Source organism: Vicugna pacos, chromosome 4 (assembly GCF_048564905.1).
Source record: "Vicugna pacos chromosome 4, VicPac4, whole genome shotgun sequence".
In the NCBI taxonomy this organism is placed as follows: Eukaryota; Metazoa; Chordata; class Mammalia; order Artiodactyla; family Camelidae; genus Vicugna; species Vicugna pacos.
This window is the reverse complement of record NC_132990.1, coordinates 79,573,079-79,598,339: the sequence shown is the minus strand read 5'-3', so window position 1 is coordinate 79,598,339 and position 25,261 is coordinate 79,573,079. Positions and strand designations below refer to the sequence as shown.

The following is a 25,261-nucleotide window of genomic DNA, read 5'->3' as shown; positions in this document are numbered from 1 at the left end:
TGAGTTCATTAGTGTCCTCTTTTTCTTTTTTCTTTTTTAATTGCACATAAGAGTGATATCATATGGTGTTTTTCTTTCTCTTTCTGGCTTACTTCACTTAGAATGACAATCTCCGGGTCCATCCATGTTGCTGCCAATGGCATTATTTTACTTTTTATGGCTGATTAGTACTCCATTTTATAAATATACTACAACTTCTTTATCCAGTCATCTGTTGATAGACATTTAGGTTGCTTCCATGTCTTTGCCATTGTAAATAGTGCTGCTATGAACACTGCAGAGAATGTATCTCTTCAAATTAGAGTTCTCTACAGATATATGCCCAAGATTGCTGGATCATATGGTAAGTCCGTTTTTAGTTTTTTGAGGAGTAATTCCTTTTCAAACTAAAACTGACTTACTGTGTGTTAATTTCATGTGTCAATTTCACAGCTAGGGTATGGAGCCGGTCCTTTGGTCAAATGCTTGTCAAGATGCTGCTTTGAAAGTATGTTGTAGACATGATTAACATTTACATCAGTAGGCTTTGAGTAAAGCAGATTGCTCGTCATGGATGGGTGAGCCACGACCAATCAGGTGAAGGCCTTAAGAGAAAAGATTTCCCCCAAAAGGAAGGAAGTCTGCTTGCAAACTGCCTTTGGACTCGAGAGTGCTACACCAAGTCCTCCCTGGGTTCCACCTGCTGACCTGCTTTGCAGACTTCAGATTTGCCGGCTCCCACAGCTGCCTGAGCCAATTCCTTGAAATAAATAGACTTCACTCCCTCTCTGCCTCCCTGTCAAGTGGACAGATTCCTGTTGGCTCTCCTTCCCTCCCTCTGGAGCACCCTGACTACTGTATCATGCCTGGCAGTGATTGCAGACTTGGGCATGTATCCCAGAGAAACAAAGACTGATTTTCATGCAGGAACATGTTCATGAATGTTCATGGCAGCTTCACTGGTAGCAGCCCCAAGCTGGAAACTACTCTAACGTCCTTCCTGCTGTGGGTGATGTTTTGAAGAAACCATGGTCCACCCACACCACAGGATACAATTCAGTGACACGAAGGAAGGCCCTCTTGGAACACACGACAACGTGGATGAACCACAGGGCAGTTGTGCTGGGTGATGACAGCTGATCCCAAGAGGATACATTTTGCAGGACCCACGTATGTGCCAGCTGTGAGAGAACACGACTACAGAGACGGAAAATGCGAGTGTGGGCTGAAAGTGGTAGTGTGAGGAGTCCATGGGGGTGGGTCAATTGTTTCTTGGTTGTGGTGGAGGTTACATGAGGCTACACTTATGGTGAAACTGCAGAGCGCTACACACACACACGAGTGCACGTAATCCGGTGAAGCAGAAGTAAGCTCTTTAGACTGTACCAAGGTCAGTTTCCTGGGTTGGCTCCTGTACCACAGGTTTATACACACACACACACACACACACACACAAATATATACACATATGTAGGCAAGACTTGTCAGAACTATAAACAGAAACTGACAAACCCACCACCACAGTGAGGAATTTTAATACATCTCTCAATAGTTCACAGGCTACCGTAGATTTGAATGTTATCGATAATGTTGATCTGCTGGACAAACCCAGACCAATGCGCTGGCTAACTGGAGAACAGACACTCTTCTAAAGCACACGGGGAACATCTCTAACTCTTTATGACCACGTAACGGGCCAAAAAGCCAATCTAACAAATCTCAGAAGATTGGGCGCATGCAGACCACGTGATGTAACCACAGTGCGTGTACGTGAAAACAGCCCAGACTTCTGGGTGTTCAAACACACCCACTCTAAATGAAAACGAAAAGGGCGTGCGTGAAACGCAGAGGCCAGAGGGGGATTTCTATTCAGATGCGTTAGTGAAGATGAAAGGCTCGTAAGTGATGCCTTACTCACTGAACTGCAAAGCTGGAAAAAGAAACAGCAGAATAAACACAAATAGCATAGATACAGTAATTATAATAAATTATATTAAAATACTGTATTTCGTATATATATACCTGACATTTTTCTTTTTAATTAATCGATTAATTAATTAATGTATTAATATACCTTTATATTTATTTTTAAACTTTTACAAATTATTTTATTTCTTTTTGAGGGGGAGATAATTAGGTTTATTTGTTTGTTTTTAGAGGAGGTGATGGGGATTGAACCCAGACCCTCGTGGATGCTAAGCATGTGCTCTAGTGCCTGAGCTCACCCTCCCTCTTTAATACATTTTCATTAAAGTTCACTTGCTCTACAATGTTGTATTAGTTTCAGGTGTAGGGCAAAGTGATTCAGCTATATCTATATATATACACATACATATGTATTCTTTTTCAGATTGTTTTCCATTATAGATTATTACAAGATATTGACTATACTTCCCTGTGCTCTACAGTAAGACCTTATGTTTTTTTACCTATTCTGTATACAGTAGTTTGTATCTGCTAATTCCAAACGTCTAATGTATCCTTCTCCCCTCTTTCCCCTTTGGTAACTGTAAGTTTGTTTTCTATGTCTGTGAGTCTGTTTTGAAAAATAAATTCATTTGTATCATTTTTTAAGATTCCACATATAAATTACATCATATATTTGTCTTTCTTTGACCTGTTTCACTTAGTATGACAATCTCCAGGTCCAACGATGTTGCTGCAAATGGCATTATCTTATTCTTTTTATGGCTGAGTAGTATTCCATTGCATATATACGCCACAACTTCTTCATCCAGTCATCTGTCGATGGACATTTACGTTGCTTCCATGTCTTTGCTATTGTATGTAGTACAGCTATGAACATTGGGCTGCATGCATCATTTCGAATTAGCTTTTCTTTTCCAAGTTATGCCCAGGAGTGGGACTGCCTGACACTTTTCTTGATGCTGGGAACAGCCAAACAAAATAGACACAAACACTTCTGCTCACACAAAATCATATTTAGTAAGAATAATAAAGATTAGGACAGAAATTGCTAAAGTTGAAAACAAACATATATTATAGAAATATCAATAAAGGCAAAAACTTGGTGGAGAAAACTATGAAGTACAGAAGTATCCGGCTAGAGTAGTGGTGAATAGAAGCGATGAGGCAGAAGTAAAATGATGCTGGGAATGTTAAAAGAACTAAAGAGCAACCTGTGCTGCAGAAATTAAACAGATACTCACCAGACATTTTAAACAAGGTTGTGCCAGCCCATGTGAAGTTGAAAAGCCCCTCGCGGTAGGTTCCTCACCCCAGACCCCAAAGGAGCAAAGCACAGAGCAGAAAACAGAAACACGCAGACCAACTGAGAGCTTCCACGATTTCACTGCAAAAGATTCACACCCAGAGCATACATGAAGAATTCCTGCAAGCCAGATTTCTCCAATGAAGACATCCAGATGGCCAATAAGCACATGAAAAAATGCTCAGCGCTGATAATTACCAGAGAAATGCAAATCAGTCCACAGACGATAAATACTGGACAGGGTGTGGAGCAAAGGGAGCCTCCCACACTGCTGCTGGGAACGTAAATTGGTGCAGCCACTGTGAAAACAGTATGGAGATTCCTCAAAAAACTAAAAACAGAGGTGGGGAGGGAAACAGCTCAATGGCAGAGCACACACTTAGCATACAGGAGGTCCTGGGTTCAATCCCCAGTACCCCCATTTAAAAACTTTTTTTTAAAAAAGAAAGAAAACTAAAAATAGACTTACCCCATGACTCAGCAATCCTACTCCTGGGCACATATCTGGAGAAAACTCTAATCCAAAAAGATACATGCACACCCCCCAAGTTCATAGCAGCAGTATTTGCAATAGCCAAGACATGGAAACAACCTAAATGCTCAAGGACAGATGACTAGATAAAGAAGATGTGAGACACACACACACACACACACACACACACACACACACACAGGAATACTACTCAGCCATAAAAAAGAATAAAATAATGCCACTTGCAGCAACATGGATGGACCTGGAGGTCATCATACTAAGTGATGTAAACCAGACAGAGAAAGATAAATATCACATGCTATCACTTATATGTGGAATCCAAAAAAAAAGACACGAATGTATATACAAAGCAGAGACAGATTCACAGACATAGAGAACAAATTTATGGTTATCACAGGGGAAAGGGGTAGGGAGGGATACATTGAGAATTTGGGGCTAGCAGATACAAATTACCAGATACAGAATAAACAACAAGGTCCTATTGTATAGCACAGGGAAAGGAAGGAAGGGAGAAAGGAAGGAAACAGGGAGACAAGGAAGGAAGGAAGGGAGGAAGGAAAAAAAGAAAAGAAAAAAAATTCCTGCAAATCAACAAAGAAAAGATAAATAATCCCTAAAGAATGAACTAAAGATTTGAACAGATGCTTCACAGAATACAAGAAAGACTCCATTTCTTAGTAACAGAGGAAGCACCATTAAAAACTCAAAAATATTTTTCTCACCAACTTCCCCAAAATCCAAGAGTTGCACAATACCACATGTTGGCTACAATGTGGAGCAACCAGAACGGTGATGCATGCCCCTGACACCACCAGGTGGCTCCAGCATTCCAAAAGTGGTACTGTATTTGCCCATGAAGCTGAATACACACACTCTGTGGTCCCCAGTTGCTAGGATACCCCCCCACCCCCAGAGAAACTTGCCAATGTGCAAATGTGCATGGCAGAATCTTGGTGAAAACAGCCTGAAGCCGGGACCCCCGACACGCTCACAGATGAAATGTGAGCTTTGTAACACTCACACCAGAAAACAACACAGCAGCAGAGTGAACCATCCACAGCTTCACAGGTCAACATGATGAATCTCAAAAATATAACGTGAGTGAAAGAAGCAAGTGTCAGAACAGTATGTCCAGTACATAAAACAAAAAACCGGGAAAACAGCACAATGTGTGATTCAGAAACGCACTGATGCTCTCCCCTGGGCAGGTGGAGGGTGCCCTCCCACACACCGTGGAGTCCAAGAGCACCGCACACTCACCGTGCATGCCTGGAACCTGGGGTGTCTCTGGCTCACAGGAGATACTCAGCAAGTGTTTGCTGAATGACTTAACGAGCACATATAGAAAGGGAGCAGTGAGTGAAGGAGATTTACCAGCAAGGTGTTTCAAGACACTGTGGCTTCCAATGGGGAGACTCAGGCAGGAGTAGCTCCCCCTCCCTGAGAATTCTGGATTCTGGGGGGTCGGAGGGAGGAGGGCTCTGAGAACCCCTTTCCCAGAGAACTCTCCTGGCACCTCTCTGCAGCCTCATTCTTCTGCCTGGAGCCAGGGCCAAGCCATGTGCAGCACATCTGGACCCCAATCCCCAGTGAGGTTCCCTGATGCCAAGGGCCCGGGGCTGCCCAGCCAGAGCCCCCTCCAGCCCGGTTGGCTCCAGCCAGGGCCTCCTCGTTGCCTGCCCCTCAGCTTGCCTTCCAGGCCCCGTCTGGAGGATGTCTCTGAGCCAAGAGAGGCGTTCCTGCCCTGGTGTCTCTGGGAGAGGACTCACTCTCAGCCTTGGCCATGGCTGTCCCTTGTCCCCTGACTCCTTTCTCCTCCTCCCAGGCTAATCTGGACTCTCGCCTGAGCACAAGCGCAGGGTCCAAGCTTCCGTTCCCCGACCTCCTCCTCTCAGGCCTGGAGGGGCTCTGTCCAAGCACAGCCCAATACATCAGTGACTCTGCTTGGGCCTAGTGGGGTATGGTGGGGGCAGGAGCGGGCCGGCAGCACCAGCATCTGGTCTGCTGCCCTTTCCTGAGCTTGGCTCCCTCTGGGCTGCCTTTGTCTCTTACTTCGCAGCCTAGACTGCATGCCTCTCCCTCCTCTGAACTTTCCAGGGTGAAGAAAGAGATGGGGGAGGGGGAGGAGTGCTGACGGGAAACGGGGGCCCAGAGCCCTGTGCTGGCCGCACCCAGGGACTCTGCTGGGGCCCAGCCAGGCGGGGCTGGGGAGGCTGAGCGACCTCCCAGGGCTCCCATCCTTCCCGCCGGGGTCTTGAGCTGGAAGAAAGGCTCCTTTGCTGGGCCTGTGACACCAGACCCTCAGCCTGGGCAGCCATCCCAGCCATCCCAATTGTCGCTGCTGGTTCCAGCTGGCCAGGGCATTGCCCAGACCCTGTGCCCATCAAAGGCTGCCCTTCAGGTCCCCCAGTGCCCCACCCCCAGGCGCTGGCACTCCTGGGTGGTCCTGCCACATGGCTACTGCTGCTGGGATTTCCATTTTGCACATAATGGGGGTGAACTCTGGCCAGCGTGGCACGCAGGGCACTGGGGTTTCACAGCATAGAAGCTGGACATTCCATGGGGTAGAAGGGCAGAGCTGAGGTCTCAGGCCAGCTGAGCCCTTGCTAACCCCATTGTGCAGGTAGGGGGTGGGGAACCTGTGTGCCAACAAGCCTGGCCTGGGGGACCCTCCCCCTCCTCTCCAGGATGAGGCCTTCTGTGCAGAGGACCCTCCTCCTGTTCCCTCCTTGGGAAGACCCTGACCTCCCCAGTCCAGGCTTCTGGGCCCCTAGGCCAAGGGGCAGCAGCGATGGCCCTGGCCTTGGGCCAGGAGGTGGGGGCTGGGCCTACCTGAGCTTGGTTCTCCGACTTCTGGGCTTGGTCTGACTGTGGCTGTCGGTTCCTCTCTGCCTGTGTCCTCACCTGTCACCTTGGCTGTGTGAAGGAGGTCTGGCTTCACACTGCTCCGTGCTCAGCTTTGGGCTCAGCTCCTCCAGGGCAGGCCCAGCCTGGACCAGCTCAGTGTCTCGGGGGCTTGACCAGTGCAGCCCAGGGCTGGGTCAGCGCCGCAGGCTGGTTGGCCCTTTCCTGCAGGGAGGGCACGGCAGGGACCAAGCAGGAGCCCACGTCGGGGTCTTGTGTCTGGTGGCGCCTCCATCCTTCAGGACCAGGCCAAGAAAAAGCCGGGCCCTCCAGTAGAATGACCCTCGGAACAAGCCTGCCTCAGAGCCAGCCCACGCCGGGCCTCCTGCCGCCAAGCCCGCCGGCCGCCGGGACTGCTGGGGAGCGCTGGGGTTCTCTGGGCCCTGCGCGAGTGGGACTCTGGAGCGCCCACAGGCAGACCCTGGGGGCAAGCACTAGCGGTCAGGCGGCGGGTCGGAAGGGAAGAACCTCCGGGGCTGAGCGGGCAGGAAGGAGGGAGGTGGGAGATGGCCCCAGGGCGCCGTGTCTGCAACCGGGGCGCTGGGAGGCGCAGTGCGGGAGACTCAGCAGCGCGGTCTCTCACCTGCGCTCCGGGGTGCGGGGGCGGGGCGGGGCGGGGCGGGGCTTCCCTCCGGTGGGCGTGGCAGCCGTGGACCCGGGCGCTCCACGCCCCGCCCCGGGCGCCTACCCCGCGGCCCCAGGACCTCGGCTTCCCAGCTCCCCGCCGCCCCGCTGTCAACGCCCGGTACTCCCGCGCCGCCCATGGCCCGGAAGGTGCTGTCGCTGCTGCCGCCGCTGCTGCTGGCTGCGACCGGCCTCCTCGGCCTCCTGCTGCTGTGCGTCCCCACCCGCGACGTCCGGGAGCCGCCCGCCCTCAAGGTGCACGCTCGAGCGCCCGGGGATCCGGAGCTGCGGGCTCAGGCCGGGGCGCCGGGCGGGAGAGGCTCGGACCGGAGCAGGGCCAGGCTGCCCCAGCGTGGCGGCCCTGGCCCCGCGCGTTCAGCTCCCGGCCGGGTGGGATGGGGTCCCGGGTCCCCCTGCCGCTCTCGGGGCCCCGGTCCCCAGCGCTGCGGCGACGCTTCCAGGGGACGTGGTGCTGGAGGCCGAAGTCCGAGGAACTCCCGGCTCGCCGCGCCCGCTGCGGAGCCTGTCAGGGCGCGGCCGCCAAGGCGCGTCTCTCCGCTCCCTGGGGCGCCCCCGACCCGCGCGCCCAGCCGGGTTCAGCCTCCAAAGAGGCCTCGGCTCGGGGTTTTCCCAGATGGGGTGCGACACACCCAAGGACACCCCCCACCACCACCTCTCTGGTGGCTCCGACAGTGCAGGGGCAGCCCTGGCTGGTCCTAAAGGGGTCCGGGTCGGCTGGGCCCGATTCTCCACTCACCCCCAAACCCATCCCCGCCAGACTGGGCGTCCCGGAGCCCGAGTTCCCTTAACTCTCTGTTGCGCTGGTGGGTGGCTTGCTTTGTGGGTGGATGGTGGGTGCTCCAACTAGGAGCCCAGGATGGGGGTCGCAGGGGTGGGCACTCTGTAGCCAAGCGTGACTACTGGGTGGGGTGGGGTGGGTGAGCTGGCCTGCTGCTGCTGGAGTTCCTTGCTTCTGGGAGACAACTGGAGGTGTCTCTCTGGCGCTCAGGGTGCCATGCTCTCCAGCCCAGCTCCCCCTATAGGAAACCAGAACTCTGGAGGCAGTCACTAGAACGTGGCTCTTGCAAGCGGGGTGCTGAGCTCGTCCAACCTGCAAGGAAGACCCATGCAGTGACCTTCAGCTCTTTGGGACTGAGTTCTCTCTGGCCCTGCCTTTGGCACCCAGGGAGGGGGCACCCTGGCGATCAGAGGCCCATGCTCAGCCTCAGCCCAGCCTTCCCCCAGGGTCCCTGCTTCCACATCCTCAGGCTGGGCTGAAGTCAGAGATGGGGACAGAGGGGGAAGCAAGAGCAGGCTGGAGGGGGTGCCTTCCTGCAGCTGGCGTCTCTCTTCCAGCCTGAGGACCCCATGCCCCCAGAGGCAAGGTTCCAAGGGCGGTCCCTCAGTTCGCCCTTGCTCGGAAGGCTCCTGCGTTGGAGGGGAGGAGGCGCATGGCCATCTACCTCTGCTCGCATTCTCCCCCTGGCCTTCTCTGAGGCTCAGAACTTCATTCTCAAACTTCCAACCTCGACGTAGGGTGGAGCAAGGGTGGGTGGTGGAGACCTAGGAGAGCCAAAGGGCATGGCATTCAGGGCCCCGGCCCACTCCAGAGGCTGACCTCCACCCCACCCCTAGTATGGCATCGTCCTGGATGCTGGCTCTTCCCACACATCCATGTTCATCTATAAGTGGCCGGCGGACAAGGAGAATGACACGGGCATCGTGGGTCAGCACAGCTCCTGTGATGTACACGGTAAGGGTCCCCCAAGCACCAGACAGCCCCTGGCCTGGATGCCCACGTGCTGCAGGGTGTCAAGAACCCTCTCTGGCCTTGGCCTTTGCAGAGCCAAGCCATCAGGCCTCCCTGCTTGATGCCAGGTGGGGCCCACTCCAGGCAGGGGCTGCAGGAGCCCCCAAAAGGGAGGCTGAGACCCTGGGCCTTGGAGGGGCTGTGGATAGTTCCCAGAAAGGAAGCCCCAGGTAACAGCTGGAAGGTTTGGGCCTTGCTTGGCCCAAGACTGGCCTCTGTGTCCCAGGTGGAATAGGAGGGGCTCCGAGGAGCTGGTGGGCACACCCAGGCAGGCCCCTGGGGAGGCTAGGTTGGGCTGACAATGCCCAGTGCTTTGTCCTGGCACCTGTGTGCACATCCACTGAGCAGGTGGCAGTTCAGAGACTGTGGGTGGCACACGGGCAGGCCCCTTTGTCTCCAAACAGAGCGTCTCTGAGGGCTTACGTTGGGAAGGTATGTCAAAGCTGCCCCCTGGTTTGGGAGCATGAGCCCTTGCCCGCCCTGCTGGCCTGTGGCCCACCTGGGGGCTGCCCATCAGGCTTAAGCTCGTCCTGCTGTCTCCCTCTAGGCGGGGGCATCTCTAGCTATGCGGACAACCCTCCTGGGGCTGGCCAGAGTCTTGTTGAATGCCTGGACCAGGCGCTTCAGGATGTGCCCAAGGAGAGACACTCAGGCACACCCCTCTACCTGGGAGCCACGGCTGGTATGCGCCTGCTGAAGTGAGTGTCCGCCCCCTGCCTCCTGTCCTCAGGGCCCCATGACAGCTTCCGCATGGGGTGGTCCCCTCATGGGATGGGTCCCGCACACCCCCAGCAGCCACCCTGGGCTGGGACCCCCTCGGCTGGCTGGGCAGATACCAGGGAGTTACCCTTCAGAGTCCTCCTGGTGTCACAGCCTGACTAGTCCAGAGGCTTCAGCCAACGTGCTCGCGGCCGTGACGCAGACGCTGACCCAGTACCCCTTTGACTTCCGTGGTGCCCACATCCTCTCGGGCCAGGAAGAGGGGGTGTTTGGCTGGGTGACTGCCAACTACCTGCTGGAGAACTTCATCAAGGTGGGCCTGGTGGCCAGTCCCACGAGCCACAGGGTGTGGCACCCACCCACTGGCTGACCCCAACCTCTGCTTCCCACAGTATGGCTGGGTGGGCCAGTGGTTCCGGCCAAGGAAGGGGACGCTGGGGGCCATGGACCTGGGGGGAGCCTCCACACAAATCACCTTCGAGACAGCCAGCCCCATTGAGGATCCGGCCAGCGAGGTCCAGCTGCGGCTCTACGGCCAGCTCTACCGCGTCTACACCCACAGCTTCCTCTGCTATGGCCGCGACCAGGTGCTCCAGACGCTGCTGGCCAGCGCGCTCCAGGTACCCCTGCATACCGTGTTCTCCTGGAGCTGGGGCCAAGGGCCAGAGTGGAGTCTGAACGGCAGCCGTGCTGCGGGGGCTTCTCTAGGTGGCGGGAAGCAAAGCTGGGCTTCCATCAGCTGGCGGGACAAATGGGCAGGGTTCTGACACGGGCAAAGGCCCTGGGGTGAGCCTGGTGAGTGCCCGGCTGGGGAGAAAGGAGGGCCAGGGTGGATCTCAGAGGGGCAGAGTGCGTGGCAGAGGAGGTTAGGTTTTGGTCCAGCAAGCAATGGGGAGCCAAGGATTGCTCCTAAGCTCAGAAGAGATGTTATCAAAGTGGGAAATTCACCAGGCTGGTCCTCTGGGGAGGTCCCACCTGGCCCTCAGGTTGGGGTGGTGGGCCGTGCTCTGGAGTGGGGGTAGTGCCACACACACCGTTGTCATTTCCCCAGGCCCATGGCTTCCACCCCTGCTGGCCGAGGGGCTATTCCACTCACATGCTGCTCCGGGACGTGTACGAGTCACCATGCACTGCGGCCCAGCGGCCCCAGACCTTCAACAGCAGCGCCAGGATCAGTCTGTCAGGGAGAAGCGACCCTGCCCTGTGCCGCGGCCTCATCTCCCAGCTCTTTAACTTCTCCTCCTGCCGCTTCTCTAGATGCTCCTTCAACGGCATCTTCCAGCCCCCTGTGGCTGGGAACTTTATCGTGAGTCTGGGGGTGGCTGTAGGGGACCAGTGCCCTGAAGGGCCTGGGTCCCGGTCAGTGTGTGACTGTGCTCCCCTCGCAGGCCTTCTCCGCCTTCTTCTACACAGTGGATTTCCTGAGGACTGTGATGGGGCTGCCGGTGGCAACCCTGCAGCAGCTCGAGGCAGCTGTGGTCACCGTCTGCAACCAGACATGGAGTGAGGTGAGGCCAGCTCCTCGCTCCTCCAGGGCTGCACAGGGGCTCCACCAGCCAGTGTTGTGCCTCCCAGTCATTTGTTTGCTCTACAAGTAGAGGGAGCCCCAGGCCTCTCAGAGTGCCCACTGCAGTGGGGGAAATGCTGCTGATCAGACTTGAAACATGACCAGGATACTGCAGGGAGGCCAGGAGCCAGATGAGATGGGGTTGCAGAAGCCTCCCTGAGGCCTGACCCTAGAACCGAGATCTGGAGGGCAGAGGGAATAGGCAGTGCAAAGGCCCTGTGGCAGCAGGCAGCATGGAGTGGGCAGGGCAGGGGAGAACAGCCAACCAGGGGAGAAGTAGAAGGACACCAGGGAGACTTAACAGGTAGAACTGGCAGGGTTTGGGGTGGGTGAGTGAGGAATTGAAAACAGCTCCCAGGTTTCTGCTTCTGCCACTGAGCCACAGTGGTCCCAGGTGAAGTAAGATGGAGGGTTTTGAGCACCTGGAGGATAAGGAGACTCTAGGAGAAAACACTCGAGTGTCAGGTGGTAACAGAGGCCCCCACCTGGCCTCTCCGTGTCTAGTCTCAGGCAGACTTGGGCATGGTGGGAAGTGGGGGGCAGGGGGCAAGCCCAGGGGCTGGGGCTCAAGCCTGGAGCTTCTCCTGTTCCCCTGACCATGTGCCAAGGCTGCTGCAGCCCTCTTCTCCCTGCGTGGCCACCCTGGAGGTCTACCTCCCAGGCACAGGTGCTTGCTGCCATCCAGAAGTCACACTGTTCTTCCCCAAGGGGACAGCCTTGTCTGGGGGTGGCCCCCTCAGCCTCGTTCTTTCTGGGGCCTGCAATGGGGTCTCCTGCCCTGGTGGGGCAGAGACCTCCCGGTGGTTGCCGGCCCAACAGTCTCCCACCTGCATCCCAGCTGCAGGCTCGAGCGCCCTGGGAGAGGGCCCGCCTGCCGGACTACTGTGCCGGAGCCATGTTTGTGCAGCAGCTGCTGAGCCGAGGCTACCGCTTCGACGAGGGCACCTTCGGAGGCGTGACCTTCCAGAAGAAGGTGGGAGCCGGCGAGCAGGGGGGCGGGGGGCGGGACCCGGCGCGGGGCACGGCCTCCCGAGCTGCGCAGAGACTGAGACCGCGCCTCTCTCCTGCAGGCCGGGGACACCGCGGTCGGTTGGGCGCTTGGCTACATGCTGAACCTGACTAACCTGATCCCCGCCGACCCGCCCGGGCTGCGCAAGGTGACAGACTTCAGCTCCTGGGTCGTCCTCCTCCTGCTTTTCGCTGCCATGCTCCTGGCCGCGTTCGTCCTTCTGCTGCGCCAGGCGTGCTCTGCTAAGTCGCCGAGCGTCATCTAAGGGCAGGCTGGGGGCAACTGCCCCAGCCCCCAACGCCCCCCATCCCCAGATCACCCTGTCCCTCACCCCACCTGCAACATCTCTGTGCCTAATGCAGCCTGGGAGCACGACTTTAGAGCCCACGCCCACAGGGGGTTAGGATGGGTGACTACTGTCACCTCCTGCCCACTCCAGCCTTCACTTCCCCTCAAGGCCTTGTGCTCCAACTCCTCTTTCTGGGGGTGAGGGATTCAGACATCCCTCAGCCCTCAACCTGTGACTGCAGGGTTTGGTGTTAGGGGAGTGGAGACTTTATTCTGATAATCAGGGTCCTCAGGGTGCCCCCCACCTCCAGTCTTGGGTATTAGTGGGGAGAGTCCCCAGGCTGGGAACGAGCCCAGTGCCTATTTGTAAAACTTTTGTAATAAAAAGTTTTTCATAGAGCAGTGGAGAGAATGTTTGTGGGGTGGGGCCTCTCTGCTGTTACCTGCCCTCCCTCCCTACAGCTGTGCTGACCACACAGGGCCCCTTCTGGTCCCAAGGGTGGGCCTGGGCTGTTTCCACTTCCTCTCCAGGCCCAAAGCTGGGGTGGTGCCGACTCCAGTCCCTTGCCCCAACACTGCGGCCTGGAGTAGCTGCCAGCTGGCTGGCCCAGAGACAGTCCCTGAGTCCCCTGAGTTCTCTGGAGCATGGGCAGGTCTGCATCAGGGACCTGGGCCAGACTGGAGGCTGGGCCTAGCCTAGAGTTGGCCTGGGGTGGAGGTGGCAGACAGGGGAGTTAATGGGCAAGGCGAGTGACTAGGATGCAGACAGTGCCCAAGACACTGGGGAAGGGGTCAAACCCTCAACAGGAGGTGGGGGGTGATGTTGAGATCAGAGTGTCATTGCTCAGAGGGATGAACCCTGCGAAGGCCATGGCTCTAGAGCCAAGCTGCACAATCACACCAGACAGCGCTCACCTCCTGCCTGGCTGCTGTATTCTGCTTCCCCAAGAGACATCAGCCAGCCCCATCAGCTGTTTCTGCCCCCGCCCCTCACCCTAAGTTCTGTTTTCTCCAGCGTGGGAAAGCGTGGTCTTGGCTGCATCTCCCCACCACCACCCCTTTCTGGGAAGTGAGCTCAGACACTATTTCTGTCTGGTCAGTGCCTTGTGGGAGAGGATGGCAGTCTTAGTTTTGCTCATCACCGCCCCCCCACCCCACAGAGACACACACACACACACACACACACACACACACTTATGCCGGCTTCTGAGTCATTTCACAAATCTGAGGGCAGCCAGCCCCATCTTTGGAGTTCTGAGACACAAAGGGCTGAGAGCGAGCAGAGGGCTGTGGGGGCCCGCCCTTCTCTCAATGACGTGAGCCTGGGAGGTTTCTAGGTGGGTGTGCTCTCAGGAGGCAGCAGGTCGGGCGGAAGGAGGTTCATCCCAGTGCTTGCTGTAGTGGGGCACCCCAGAGCTAAAAGGCTATCATCTGGGCACCGTGGACAGCTCCCAGCTGTCTGTCAGCAGCAGCTCCGGGTCACTCTTGCCCCCTGGTGGCCTCGCTGACAGCGACCGCCCCACTCCAACTGTACTGGCCAACGGCTCCGGCCTAGTTCTGTGCGTGTTGTTTGCTTTTCCCGGGTGTCTCTGAGTGCCCGGTGGGTCTTGGGCACACTTGTGCATCCCTGTGCGCCTGTCCATCTGTATGCGCCGGTGTCCCTCTGTTCCTGGGAGAATGTGCCTCCAGGCCCAGGCCGGTCCTCTGCTCCAGGGGTGGGAGGGTGGGGGTGGGGTGGGGGGAGGGTTAGCAGCCCGAGACACAAGGGGCCCGAGAGAAGCGCACCCCGGCGAAGCCCATTCCCAGCCCATCCCTAGCCTAGAGAAGGCCCCCGACTGCAGAAGCCGCAGAGGCTGAGGCACCCGGAGGCCTGAGTAGGTGGGTTGAGGAGATCTGAACTGGAGGGGGGGAGGGGGCGCAGCCTGACGACGCCGTCCCGCCCCCGCAGGTGGAGCGCGCAGGCGCACTCCGGGCACGCGCGCCGCTAGCCGCCTCGCCTCCATCCCGGATCCTTTGCCGCAGCGTCAGCTCCACAGCCGCCTCTTTTCCTCCTCCTCCGCCTCCTCGGCCTCCGCCTCCTCTTCCTCCTCCGCTCCCTCCTCCGCCGCCGCCGCCTCCCTCGCCTCCCCCGACGCGGCGCCCAGAGCCCGCGCAGAGCCCCGGGCGGCGCGGTGCCATGCTGCCCCGGCGGCGGCGCTGAAGGATGGCGACGCCTGTCCCTCCGCCCTCCCCGCGGCACCTGCGGCTGCTGCGGCTGCTGCTTTCCGGTCTCGTCCTCGGCGCGGCCTTCCGCGGTGCGGCCGCCGGCCGCCCGGGTGAGCGAGCGGCTAGGCGCGCGCCGCGGGGCGTCCCGGAAACGGGGGTCGCCGAGCGGGGATCGGGCCGCGCGGCGCCGCCGGCATCCTCCCCGCCGCCGCCCTCGCCCGGGCCTCGGAGGCCTGCAGGTCCCTTAGGCCCAGCCCGCGAGCCACCGCGCCGGCTCCGCCTCACCCGGGTTGGGTAAACAGGCCCGGCGGGGAGGGCGCGGCGCGGGACCGCCGAAAGGATCCTCTGGATGGGGCTTCTCCCGGGTCCTTGGCGGCAAGCCTGAAGTTCATTCGCTTCTTGTCTTTGTCTGGGTCCTTGAGCCTGTGTGAATCAGTGTCTCAGGAGGGCTGGCGGCCTGGAGTCCGTCCCATGGGCGTTTCTGTGTGTGCGCGCGTGTCTGGAGCTGCGGATGCGGGCCTGGCCCTGGGCGCCTGCCGGCCTTACCGCCCGTGTCTGTCCTGGAGTCGGAGTCATAGTGCTGGTCTGCCTGTCCCTGTGCCTTGGGTCCCTTGCTTTGCTGCCATAGTGTTGTCTGAAGTTTCCTGGGCGTTTGACAGCTTGTCCCAGGCTTAGGGTCTTGTTCTGGAATCAGACAGGAGGCACCTCCGGCCTCATTGCTTCATCCCTCACCCTCGCCCTGGAGGGACCCTCTATTCTGTCTTCTATGCTGGGGTTTGGGGGGTACCCGCCAGGGTGGCCTCAGGCAGAGAGGGATGAGCCCAGGGTCCTGGCAGACTCTCCCTGCTTCAGATGGACACTGAGAATCAAAGGTCTGCAGGAGCCCAGAATCCAAGACGCGCCTGGCCCCGGAGGCTGCACTGGGAGACTCTGCGCCCATACATTCAGTCACGTCTCCTGGCATCCCTGTAGGAGAGGAGCTATTCTTAGCCCATTTTACAGATGAGGAAACTGAGGCACAGAGAAGATAAGTGACCAGTATGTGGTGCCGCTCACATGCTAACCTAGGCGGTGGTGTGTGTATGTGGCCTCAAGAGACCCGAGCAGGGCCAGCCTCCTCCTGGGCATAGCACCCCTGGACAGGGGCCTAGAATGACCAGGGGAGGCTCCTGAGGAAGCCTGAGGGCCAGAGCATGGCTGGCCAGGGATGGTGGAGGCTGCCTGCTGATGGCCTGGCTCCCAGGCATGCAGGGTGGGACCTCCCGAGGAAATGGACTGCAGTCCCTGTGCTGAGCCTCTGGGGTAGGTAGGTGCCAGCTGCTCATCAGCTGTGTACTTGCCCAGATGCTGGGCAGCGTGCCAGTCACTCTCCAGCTGCCATTGTTCCCGAGACCTCCTCCTGCACGCTGAGGCTGGAGTGGGGGCCTTCCCAGGACTAAACAAGCAGCCATGTGCTCCTGGGTTGGGGGACTCGGAGTAGAGGGAGACCCCTGGAACCCAGAACCCAGAGTCAGCTTTGGGCATCAGTTTCCTACCCTTGGCCTGGCGCGCTCTGGGTTCTTGGTACCAGGAGCTGGGACTGCCTGGCTCCCCAAGGGCCCAGCTGGTGGGTGACGTCCAGATGGACCTGCTGGCACAGGCTCAAACTTTAACTAGCCCAAGCCCCAGGCCTAGCTCACTGACCCAGGTTGTGCAGGAGGGGGAGTCCCTGTTATGGGAGCCTCTGCCCACCTCCCTGCCTGCAGTCGGAGCTGCTGGAACTTCCTCAAAGAGATGCCTACCGCCAGGAGGCTGAGTATCAAGTTACCAAGGAAACCAAGCCAGTCTGGTCAAGGTCTGAAGAAGGACAGAGCCAGCATTCCCTGATGCCTCATGTCATCCTCCTGCAGTGGGAGCTGGGCTGAGAGGAGTGGTCCTGGTCCTCCAGAGACACCCCCATCCCAACCTCCCCAAACAGGATTGACGGTTCTGCTGGGTATCCCACTGACTCTGCTGTCCCTGACTAGGGCCAGTGTCCGAGGCCTTGAGATACTCCCTAGCCTCAAGGCAGTTCACCTTCTGCATCCAGAGAGGAAGCCAAGGTGGGGAGGGCCAGTGCAAGGCCATGTGTACAGAACACTGAAGTCTGGGCCCCAAATTAGGACCTGGGCCTGGCCTGTAGTCTCAGGCACTCCCCAGTCCTGGCAGTGGTGTCTGCAGGAATGACCCCAGCCCAGTTTCTGTTTCCGAAGCAAGTGAGACTGGCCCACTCCATCCCAGCTTTCCCCCACCCCAGCAGCTCCGCTGTGCCCTAAGGACAAGCTGGAGGTTAGACGTGGTGGGGACTGTTGGGCACTTGTTCTGTGCCATCTTCCAGCATGGCTCCCTGGGGCTGTAGGACGTCATGATGAGGTATTTGGGTACAGCTCTGAAATGGGAGGCGACCCTGTTATGTAGGGAGAGGAGAGAATCCTTTGCTGCCTCTGAGCCAGAGAGATCTGGGCCCCACCCTCTGGGGCTCCCAGTCTGGTCAGAGGGTATGGAGCTGGCTCCGGGACACGTTGAGACCAGAGGCGGGACTGGAGGGCTGCGTGGCCCTGCCCTGGAGAGCCCAGTGCTGTCTGGACAGTAAGGGACAGTTTCTGTGCAGAAAGCTGGCTCAGGCCTGGAAAGTGGACTCCGGGGAGTGGGTGGGGCAGGAGGAGTTCCGATATGCGTTAGGGCTGTTTGTCTTCCTGGTTCTGATCCCTGGCACTTGGGAGGAAAGGCCTGCCCAGAACAATGGCCGGAGCCAGGCTCTTCCAGGTCTGTGGGGAGGGGTTGGGATGGCCAGGACAGTCCTGCTTCTGGGCAGGGGCTGAGTCAGGCAGGGCCGTGACCCTGTTCTGCCTCTGCTTCCTTCCCAGATGTCGCCACCTGTCCTGGGAGCCTGGACTGTGCCCTGAAGAGGCGGGCACGGTGCCCCCCGGGTGCGCACGTCTGTGGGCCCTGCCTTCAGCCCTTCCGGGAGGATCCTCAGGGGCTCTGTGTGCCCAGGACACAGCGCCAGCCTCCGGGTACGGGAAAGCAGGCATCCTTCCTCCCTCCCCTACCTGATACATTCACCCCCATTCTCAGCTCCCAGGTCTCGTGAGCTTTGTGGGGTGCCAGGGACTCTCACGTCACCCTCTGAGCAGCCTGATGATCCTTCCATGTGGCATTAGCCCAGAGCCGGGTGGTAGGCCGAGGCCTGGGCCACACAGCCCCTCCCAGGGTGAGAGGTGTCTGGTGTGAAGTGCTGAGCTGACCCCGAGGGAGGCGGGGTCAGAGCTCCCAGGCCTGGGTCTCCACAGGGTTGGCCCCAAACCCCCTACTTTGCCCCCCCCCCACCCCGGGCCACCCCTGCTCTTTGCCCAGCGTTCCTCTCTCCACTGCTTGCTCGTCCTGTCTGCTTGATTGCACTGGTGGGGCCCTGCCCACTGACCTGAGCCGAGTCTGTCGGGATGGTGCCAGCCAGACGCTGAGTGACTTCAGGTGTGACGGGCATTACAAAGGGCTGCTGTGGGAGCTGAAGCATCCGGTGGGGAGGGAGGGCCTCCTGGAGGAGGAGGTTCCTGCAGCAAGTTGGGTGGAGGCCTGCTGAAGAAGGCACATGCTCTGCTCCTTGGATGCTGAGCGAGGGTGTCTACTTGGAGCCTCTGTCTGAACCATGCAGCCCATGGCAGGGTCAGGGAGGCCCAGCCACCAGCCCTGCCCTGACAGCTGCTCTCCCTTCCTCCTGGTGACCTGGCAGAGGTGGGGGATAGAGAATGGGGCCTCTCCCCATTCCTTGAGGAGTCCTGCCCCTCTTGGCAGAGGAGGTGGTGGGCTGGGTGATATTTGGTTCCAGGGCTCTGCCCACCCCTCTGTGGGTCATGGGTGGGGTATGGGGCACCCCTGTCCTTCTCTTCCTGGCCTTTGCACATTCCCTGAGCACCCCTGCCCTCTGCCCACCTTCCTGGGAATGCTGCATCATTCCGTTGTCACCATGGCAACCGGGATGGCCGGGAGATGCAGGCTGGTACCTGGTGTTTTGGTGTCTAGGAGGGGCCTGCAGGAAGGAGGCCTGGGCCAGTGGCTGGCCCCTGGATGGGCTTCCTCCTTCTCCCTCTTGGAAAGCCACCTGTAGCTGCTGTTGCCAGGAAAGGGCTGGGGGCCTCTCCACCTGATGGCCCCTTGCCCTCCCCAGGGGAGGGCTTGCCCCAGCCCAGACTGGAAGATGAGATTGACTTCCTGGCCCAGGAGCTAGCCCAGAAGGAGGCAGGGCACTCCAGGCTCATGGCCCCACCCCTCGGGCGACAGCAGCTCCTGGAGGCTGGTGAGACCCTGTCCCACCCCCTGCCCATCTCCCCGCTCCCCCCGGCCCCAGCCTGGTCTTGCTGTTCTGATTTGCCTTCTCTTGGCAGCTGCCACCCTGGGACTCTCAGAGCATGGCCGGGGCCCCGACCTGGGCCTCCCCTCCACTCCGGGAGCCTCGTCGCCTACACCCCACACCTCCCTGGGCTCCACGGTGTCATCTGGGCCTGTGCACATGTCCCCACTGGCGCCACGACACGGTGATGGCCTCGCCCTCGGTAGGTCTGGGCAGTCAGGGAGGCAGGGTCCTGCCTGGGAGGCCGCCCTCACCGTGTCCCCTCCCTGCAGCGCTGATCTTGGCGTTCTCCATGGCGGGCGTGGCCGCGCTGGCCATGGCGGCTCTCTGCTGGTGTAGGTGAGTGCCGGCCCGGCTGGGCTGAGGGCGGGCGGGCGGTGACCCTGCAGGCCTCAGGCTGCAGATCTCTCCACTCCCCACAGGCTGCAGAGGGACATCCGCCTGACTCAGAAGGCAGACTACACGGCCCCACAGGCACCGGGCTCCCCCGCAACGCCCAGAATCTCGGTGCGTGACCCCTGCCATGCTGTGCGCGCCCCCGCCCTGCTGCCACTGGGCCTGACTCTCCCTCCCCACTCCTTCAGCAGCCCGGGGACCAGCGGCTGGCGCACAGCGCGGAGATGTACCACTATCAGCACCAGAGGCAGCAGATGCGGTGCCTGGAGCGGTGAGAAGCCCCGCCCACTCCGGCCCACACCCCAGTCCCCGCCGGGGCCCCGCCCCCAGTCCCGGCCACGCCCACCCCAGGCCTGCCGCCTGCTATCCTGGGCCACTGGCACCTGGAGCGTGTGGGAGGACCCAGCCATCCTGTCCCTACCCAGGCATAAAGAGCCGCCCAAGGAGCTGGAGTCTGTCTCCTCCGACGAGGAGAACGAAGACGGCGACTTCACTGTATACGAGTGCCCAGGCCTGGCCCCGGTGAGTGCTGCGGGTGGGGGAGGGGGGCCTAACCAGCTAGGGGGCCCTCCGCTGCCCTGGACCCACCTAACGCCAGCGTTCACAGACGGGAGAGATGGAGGTTCGGAACCCACTGTTCGACCATGCCTCGCTGTCTGCACCCCCGCTGCAGTGACCCAAAGGCGGATACCCTCTCACGGACATGCTGCCCACTGGTGGGGAGGGGCAGGGCCTGGCGTTTCCCATTAAAGAGACCCTCTTCTGACACTTGCGTGCTGGTGGCTGGGGGCTGGGTAGCTGGTAGCCCCTTGAAGGGGAGACTCCCCCTGCGGCCAGGGACCCTGTGTCCTCCTTGCTCCTGTGCCCTGGAGTCTGGACCCCCAATCAAGGGGTGGAGAACCCTAGAGACCAGGCATGGATTGGGAATCCCTGAGACAAGCCAACTGAAGTACATTTCCAGACTTTGCCTGGGTGTGCTGGAGACTGACCTGCCCTCCCCCTCAATTTGGGGCCCTGGTGGAGGGACCCGGGAGTGGGGGGTCTCTGGCTTCCTCCCATACCTCCAGAGAGGGGGGAATCTCTGTTCCCTGCTTGGGAAGACGCTGTCACCGTCCACTGGGAGAGAGGCTTTATTTTTGCACAGAGGCAGGACCAACCCCAAACTTCTCATCCAGGTCTCCTCCCACCAACACTCCCACCCCAGGGGAGGGGAGGAGTGCAGCGCAGGGCCAGGCCAGTGTGGAGTTGATGCTCCTGTGCTCCTCCCTCAAAGACCCCATCCTGGGTCTGATAGAAAGGGCTGGGAGCAGGCACCCGCAGACACCTGGCCATGGGCACCCACAGCCTTCATCCCTGCCCTGCGTCCACCTGGGCCGGAAGGCAGGAAGGAACAGGCTGCAGGCCTTGGTTGTGGGTGTGTTATGGGGCCCACACAGGCTCCTGGGCCCCGACCAGAGTATGTCGGGGAAGGGATGTGCCAGGAGGGGGGCCCAGGCTGCATACAGGCAGGTAGAATAGGGGTGCCAGGTGAGGACAAAGAGGTGGCATGGGCCCTGAGTGCCAGGAGCTGGGTCTTGATCTGCCCCAACCCCACACCAAGGAGCAAGGAGGCAGGGGAGGGGGATCTTCAGCTGAAGGCCCAGAGTGGTGACCCAACTTGGTGGTCAAATTGCCAAGACTGGGCTGGGGAGAGGGCTTTCCGGGGTCCAGGGAGTGGCAGGGCCTGATGCGGACAGGCTAAGAGGGTTAGACCTGTCTTTCCACCAAGGCTGGGGAGGAGGGATGGGTTGGGTTCAGCAGCCCCTTAGTGGTTCCTGGGGGTAGGGAGTCCAGAGATGGCTGGACCTCAGGCTCCTGGATGGACAGAGGTGGCCCTGAATGGGGAGGACAAAGCCGTTTGGGACAAATGGGACCCTGAGGAGAGATGGTGGGGGCAGACTTGGGGAAAGGGGTCGGGTCTGCTTAGAGCTCATGGCTTGCCCTAAAGCAGTATGTATCTGTAGCTGAAGCCCACCCAGGCTGGAGAGTCCCCCCAGACCCCAACTGCCTGGCTGTGGCCTTAGGCTGGCCCTCAGCGGGGCGCCTCAGTTTCCCTTTGGTGCACTGGTGTGCCAGATGGAGGATGGTGAGCGCAGGGAGCTGGGAACCTGCGTGGGATGAGGGCAGGGTGATAGGGGCCGCATGTCCATCTTCATTTACTCTGTGTCATTAAGAGAGATGACCATGAAGAAAGCTGGGGTGTGGGGAGATTCAGGCCTTCCCCAAGGGCAGAGGCAGGCAGGCACCCAGGCCATTCTGTCGCTGGCCGGGCCCTGCAGACCCAGAGCCGGGGGTTCTCCTCGAGCTCTGGGGTCAGTCCCTGGGGTCATGGCACTTGTTTTTCCCAACTCCTGCTGGCCTGACTTGGGCAGCGCCGGGCGGGGTTGGGGGGGCCGATGCCCCAGCTGACACCCACCTCCTCTGGACGACGGCACCTGGGGCTTCAGGGGTGGGGGGCACCCAGCCCAAACTGACTGCCGCCTTAGGGAGAGAGGGTCGGAGCCTAGCTGTCCACCTGTCGGCCCCAAGTGTTGGCCTGAGCAGAGAGTCCAGGCATGTGCCCAGAAGGCCCCCTGGTGGTTGTGCTCCCAAGCAACCGGCTCCTGCAGGAGTGGGAGGGAAGGCAGCAGAGGGAGCCAGCGCACCCTTTATTCTCACCAAGAGGGTGAGGTGGGGATTCAGGGAGCCCCTGGGGGAAGGTGGGTGTACAGAGGCCAGCAGGTGGCCCAGGGGCCCCCAGCTGAGGGGCAGCATGAGGGCAGTGACAGCAGGCGGCAGCCTTCAGCTTCCTCGGGGGCACCTAGAGGCCAGCCAGCCCCTCCATCCCTGCCTCCCTTCCTGCCCAGGCCACATCCCACCCAGGGAGAGCTCCCGGCCCTGCGGGGGCCTCCTCCGGGTGCCTGTGCCCCACACCTGGATCTGCCTCACCCCAGACACTATTCCGCTCGGATACCAGCTCCTCTATGTCAGGACGCCCTTAGGGGCGGGTTGTAGGCTGGGGATTTGGAATCCTGGACCAGCCCGGCCACCCAGGCTGGCAGGAGGGCTGGTCCGAACAGCAGTGGGCGGGCATCTCCTCCTGGGGTCTGCAGCTGGGGAGGTTTTCATTTCCTCGGCTCCTGGGGTGGGGTGGCCACCCCGCACAGTCTGTGCCAAGCATGGTCTCACCCCCAGGGTCAATGATGAGCTGGTGGGGTGCTACCCTCTGTCGCTGTGCTCGGGAGGACACCAGGCTGGGGGGCTTCCTAAGAAGCGGAGGCACAGGTGCGCCATGAGCCCCCCCCAGCAATGGCCTCCCTCTGGTGAGAACCAGGCAGGGGTTGGGGGCTGCAGAGGCCAGGCCTGTGGAAGTCTCCAGTGGGCTCAGGACTCGGGGCTCTGGATGGTGTCCGGCCAGAGGGCAGGGGTGAAATCACCCAGGAAGGTGCTCACGGGCAGGGGACCTGGGGCAGGGCTGGGCACAGCAGCTCCCACCCAGGACAGCCCGCTGCCTCCCAGGGCCTGTGAAAGGAAGAGGGGTTGTGGGAGTTTGGACAGAAGCAGGGGCTGGCTGGCTGAGCTCACCTGGAGTCAATGGATGTCGTGAAAGCCAGGTGAGGAGCAGGGGGATCCAGCTATTCAGGGCCTTGTGCCAGGCATGTGGGCTGAGGGAGGATGCCAGACCCCTGCCCTTCCTTCCCTGCCCGAGTCCCGCGGGCCCTGTCTCTTTGCAGGGGCCCCTGAAAGGGGGATCTTCTTCCCTGGGGCTCTGGGGGGTGGGCAGCAGGGACCCTGGGACAGGCTGGGGACCCTCTGTCCGGGCATGGCCCTCAGACTGCGGCTTCTTCAATGGGCCCCACGGGGAGGCTGGCCCAGGAGCAGGTCCAGGAGTGGCGGCATGCTCCTGGTTCTGAGATGCTCGCAGGTTGTGAAGCTGGGGTTGAACGGTGCCCACTGGTGTTGCAGGAACTCCGAGGCCTAGGGCTGAGGTAGCAGGAGGAGGCCCCACTTTCCTTTTGACTCACCGTCTTCTTTTTCCTCTGAAAGCCTCTCGTTCTGACCCATTTCTGGGCCAAACCATGGAGGCCCATTTCCCGGGCAGCGGGTTCCCATGACAAGGGCCCCTGGCTGCCAACCCAAGCTGGCAGATGTGTGAGGGGCCCTGGGGAGCAGCAAACCCAGAGCAAGGGCGGGGGGGCTCGTTCAGGTCCACCCAGGAAGGGAGCAGGCTGTGGGTGTGGGTGAGGCCTGGCACTGCAAACAGGAAGGGCAGGGGCTCTGGTGGCCAGGAGCCTGGTCGCTGGCGGGCGGCGGCAGGATAGGCTCCTTCCTGCCTGCCCCCACTGCCCACAGGGTGCCCGCCGCAGGGAGGAAAGGTGGGCTCCTCGGGGCGATGCCAAAGGCCCAGGCTGCTGCAGCCATCTCCACGAGTGCTGGGGGCTGGGAGGGCAGGGCTGGCACTGCTGCACATTCAGGTCGGGGCCTGGTGCTGGCCGGCGGGGGGCCAGGCCCGGCTGCCACACCCACACCTTGGGTCCACCAGCTGGTTTCCGACAGATCCCACGGCCCCACTCCCCTCCTCAAGGTTGCGCAAAACCTAGCCGCAGCTCAGCTCTCAGCTCGGGGGTTATGCAGGGGCTGGGGAGCCTCAAAGGGGCCACATCCCACCCCCACCCCCACCCGCTCCCAGCCAGACATGCCTCTATCTGCGGCCAGCTCCCCGGCTCCTGCCCTCAAGGCTGTCTGTCCTCACTGGGGGGCAGGAGCTGGGGGAGGCCAGCAGCCCTGGAGCTCCAGAGTGGAGCAGGACAGGGCCTGCAGGGTGACGGAGACCCTGGGGTGGTCTGGGCGGCAGACCTGGCCAGCCGTTCCTGGCTGTTTCCCTGACGCCCAGCCCTCAGCCTCCAAGAAGCGGACTGGCCTGAGGCCTCCTCGCCCTGCCATGTCCGGCTGGGGTGAAGCTGATGGATGCCGGCCGGAGCTCAGGGCTGTCAGATTGTACTGACTTGCCACATGTCCAACTCAGAGGAACCAGAGTGAAAGGGGAAGGAACTGGACCTCCATGTCTGGCCCCCGGGGCTGACTGGAGGGTGGGGGCAGAGAGGGCCTCTGGGCTTTAGCCTTCCTTTTCCTGGAGAAGGCACCAGCCTTGTGCCCGCCCACGTCAGGGACGCAACGACTCCTTCCCTTTCCAGCCTGGAAAGCCCCCTCCCTGCCCCCACCCCCAGCCTGGGCTGTGGGCCCTGGAAGAAGAGTCTGGAGCCCCCAAGTTCGTGCAGCTCTTCAGAGCCTGGCTGGGACCCAGGCCCACGCCCAGCCTGGGGCTTCTGCAGACGTGTGTCCTCGGGTAGGGGAGGTAGAGCAACGCCACGGCTTGTCCGGGGCCAGGCCCTGCCTGGCGTCCGCCCACTGTGGGCACGTGCTGCAGCCTTGTGTGCGCAGGCACCCCTAGGACCCTGTGACAGAACTGCTCTCTGGGAACCTGGGTTCCGGGACAAGGTGCCGAGAGGCGCAGGGGTTGGGGAGGAGGCCCAACGAGAAGCAGCGGGAGAAACCTCAGGCTCCCGGCAAAGAGCTGAACATAGCACATCTGCTGCCAGAGGGTCTGGGAGCCGGTGGCAGAGCTAAGCGGGCGGTGCGCAGGGGA

General features: G+C 60.0%; 2 protein-coding genes across 4 annotated transcripts; both read left to right on the top strand.

The window, feature by feature from the left end:
- Positions 1 to 7,256: 7,256 nt before the first annotated feature.
- Positions 7,257 to 13,027, top strand: ENTPD2 (ectonucleoside triphosphate diphosphohydrolase 2). The gene is made up of 9 exons (XM_031676121.2): positions 7,257 to 7,487; positions 8,868 to 8,985; positions 9,590 to 9,740; positions 9,916 to 10,075; positions 10,155 to 10,382; positions 10,814 to 11,068; positions 11,151 to 11,270; positions 12,168 to 12,302; positions 12,400 to 13,027. The coding sequence occupies exons 1-9, from the start codon at positions 7,371 to 7,373 to the stop codon at positions 12,601 to 12,603; spliced, it is 1,488 nt and encodes a 495-aa protein (XP_031531981.2). The 5' UTR covers positions 7,257 to 7,370; the 3' UTR covers positions 12,604 to 13,027.
- Positions 13,028 to 14,422: 1,395 nt separating this feature from the next.
- Positions 14,423 to 20,362, top strand: NPDC1 (neural proliferation, differentiation and control 1). Of its 3 annotated transcripts, none has more exons than XM_072960555.1 (9): positions 14,431 to 14,941; positions 17,717 to 17,866; positions 19,018 to 19,146; positions 19,235 to 19,402; positions 19,473 to 19,539; positions 19,623 to 19,707; positions 19,785 to 19,867; positions 20,022 to 20,118; positions 20,204 to 20,362. In XM_072960555.1, the coding sequence occupies exons 1-9, from the start codon at positions 14,830 to 14,832 to the stop codon at positions 20,270 to 20,272; spliced, it is 960 nt and encodes a 319-aa protein (XP_072816656.1). In that variant the 5' UTR covers positions 14,431 to 14,829; the 3' UTR covers positions 20,273 to 20,362. The 3 variants fall into 3 exon arrangements, with proteins under 3 accessions (XP_072816658.1, XP_072816656.1, XP_072816657.1); XM_072960556.1 differs by having other exon boundaries at positions 14,432 to 14,941; positions 19,788 to 19,867; XM_072960557.1 differs by lacking the exon at positions 19,018 to 19,146 and having other exon boundaries at positions 14,423 to 14,941.
- Positions 20,363 to 25,261: the final 4,899 nt, after the last annotated feature.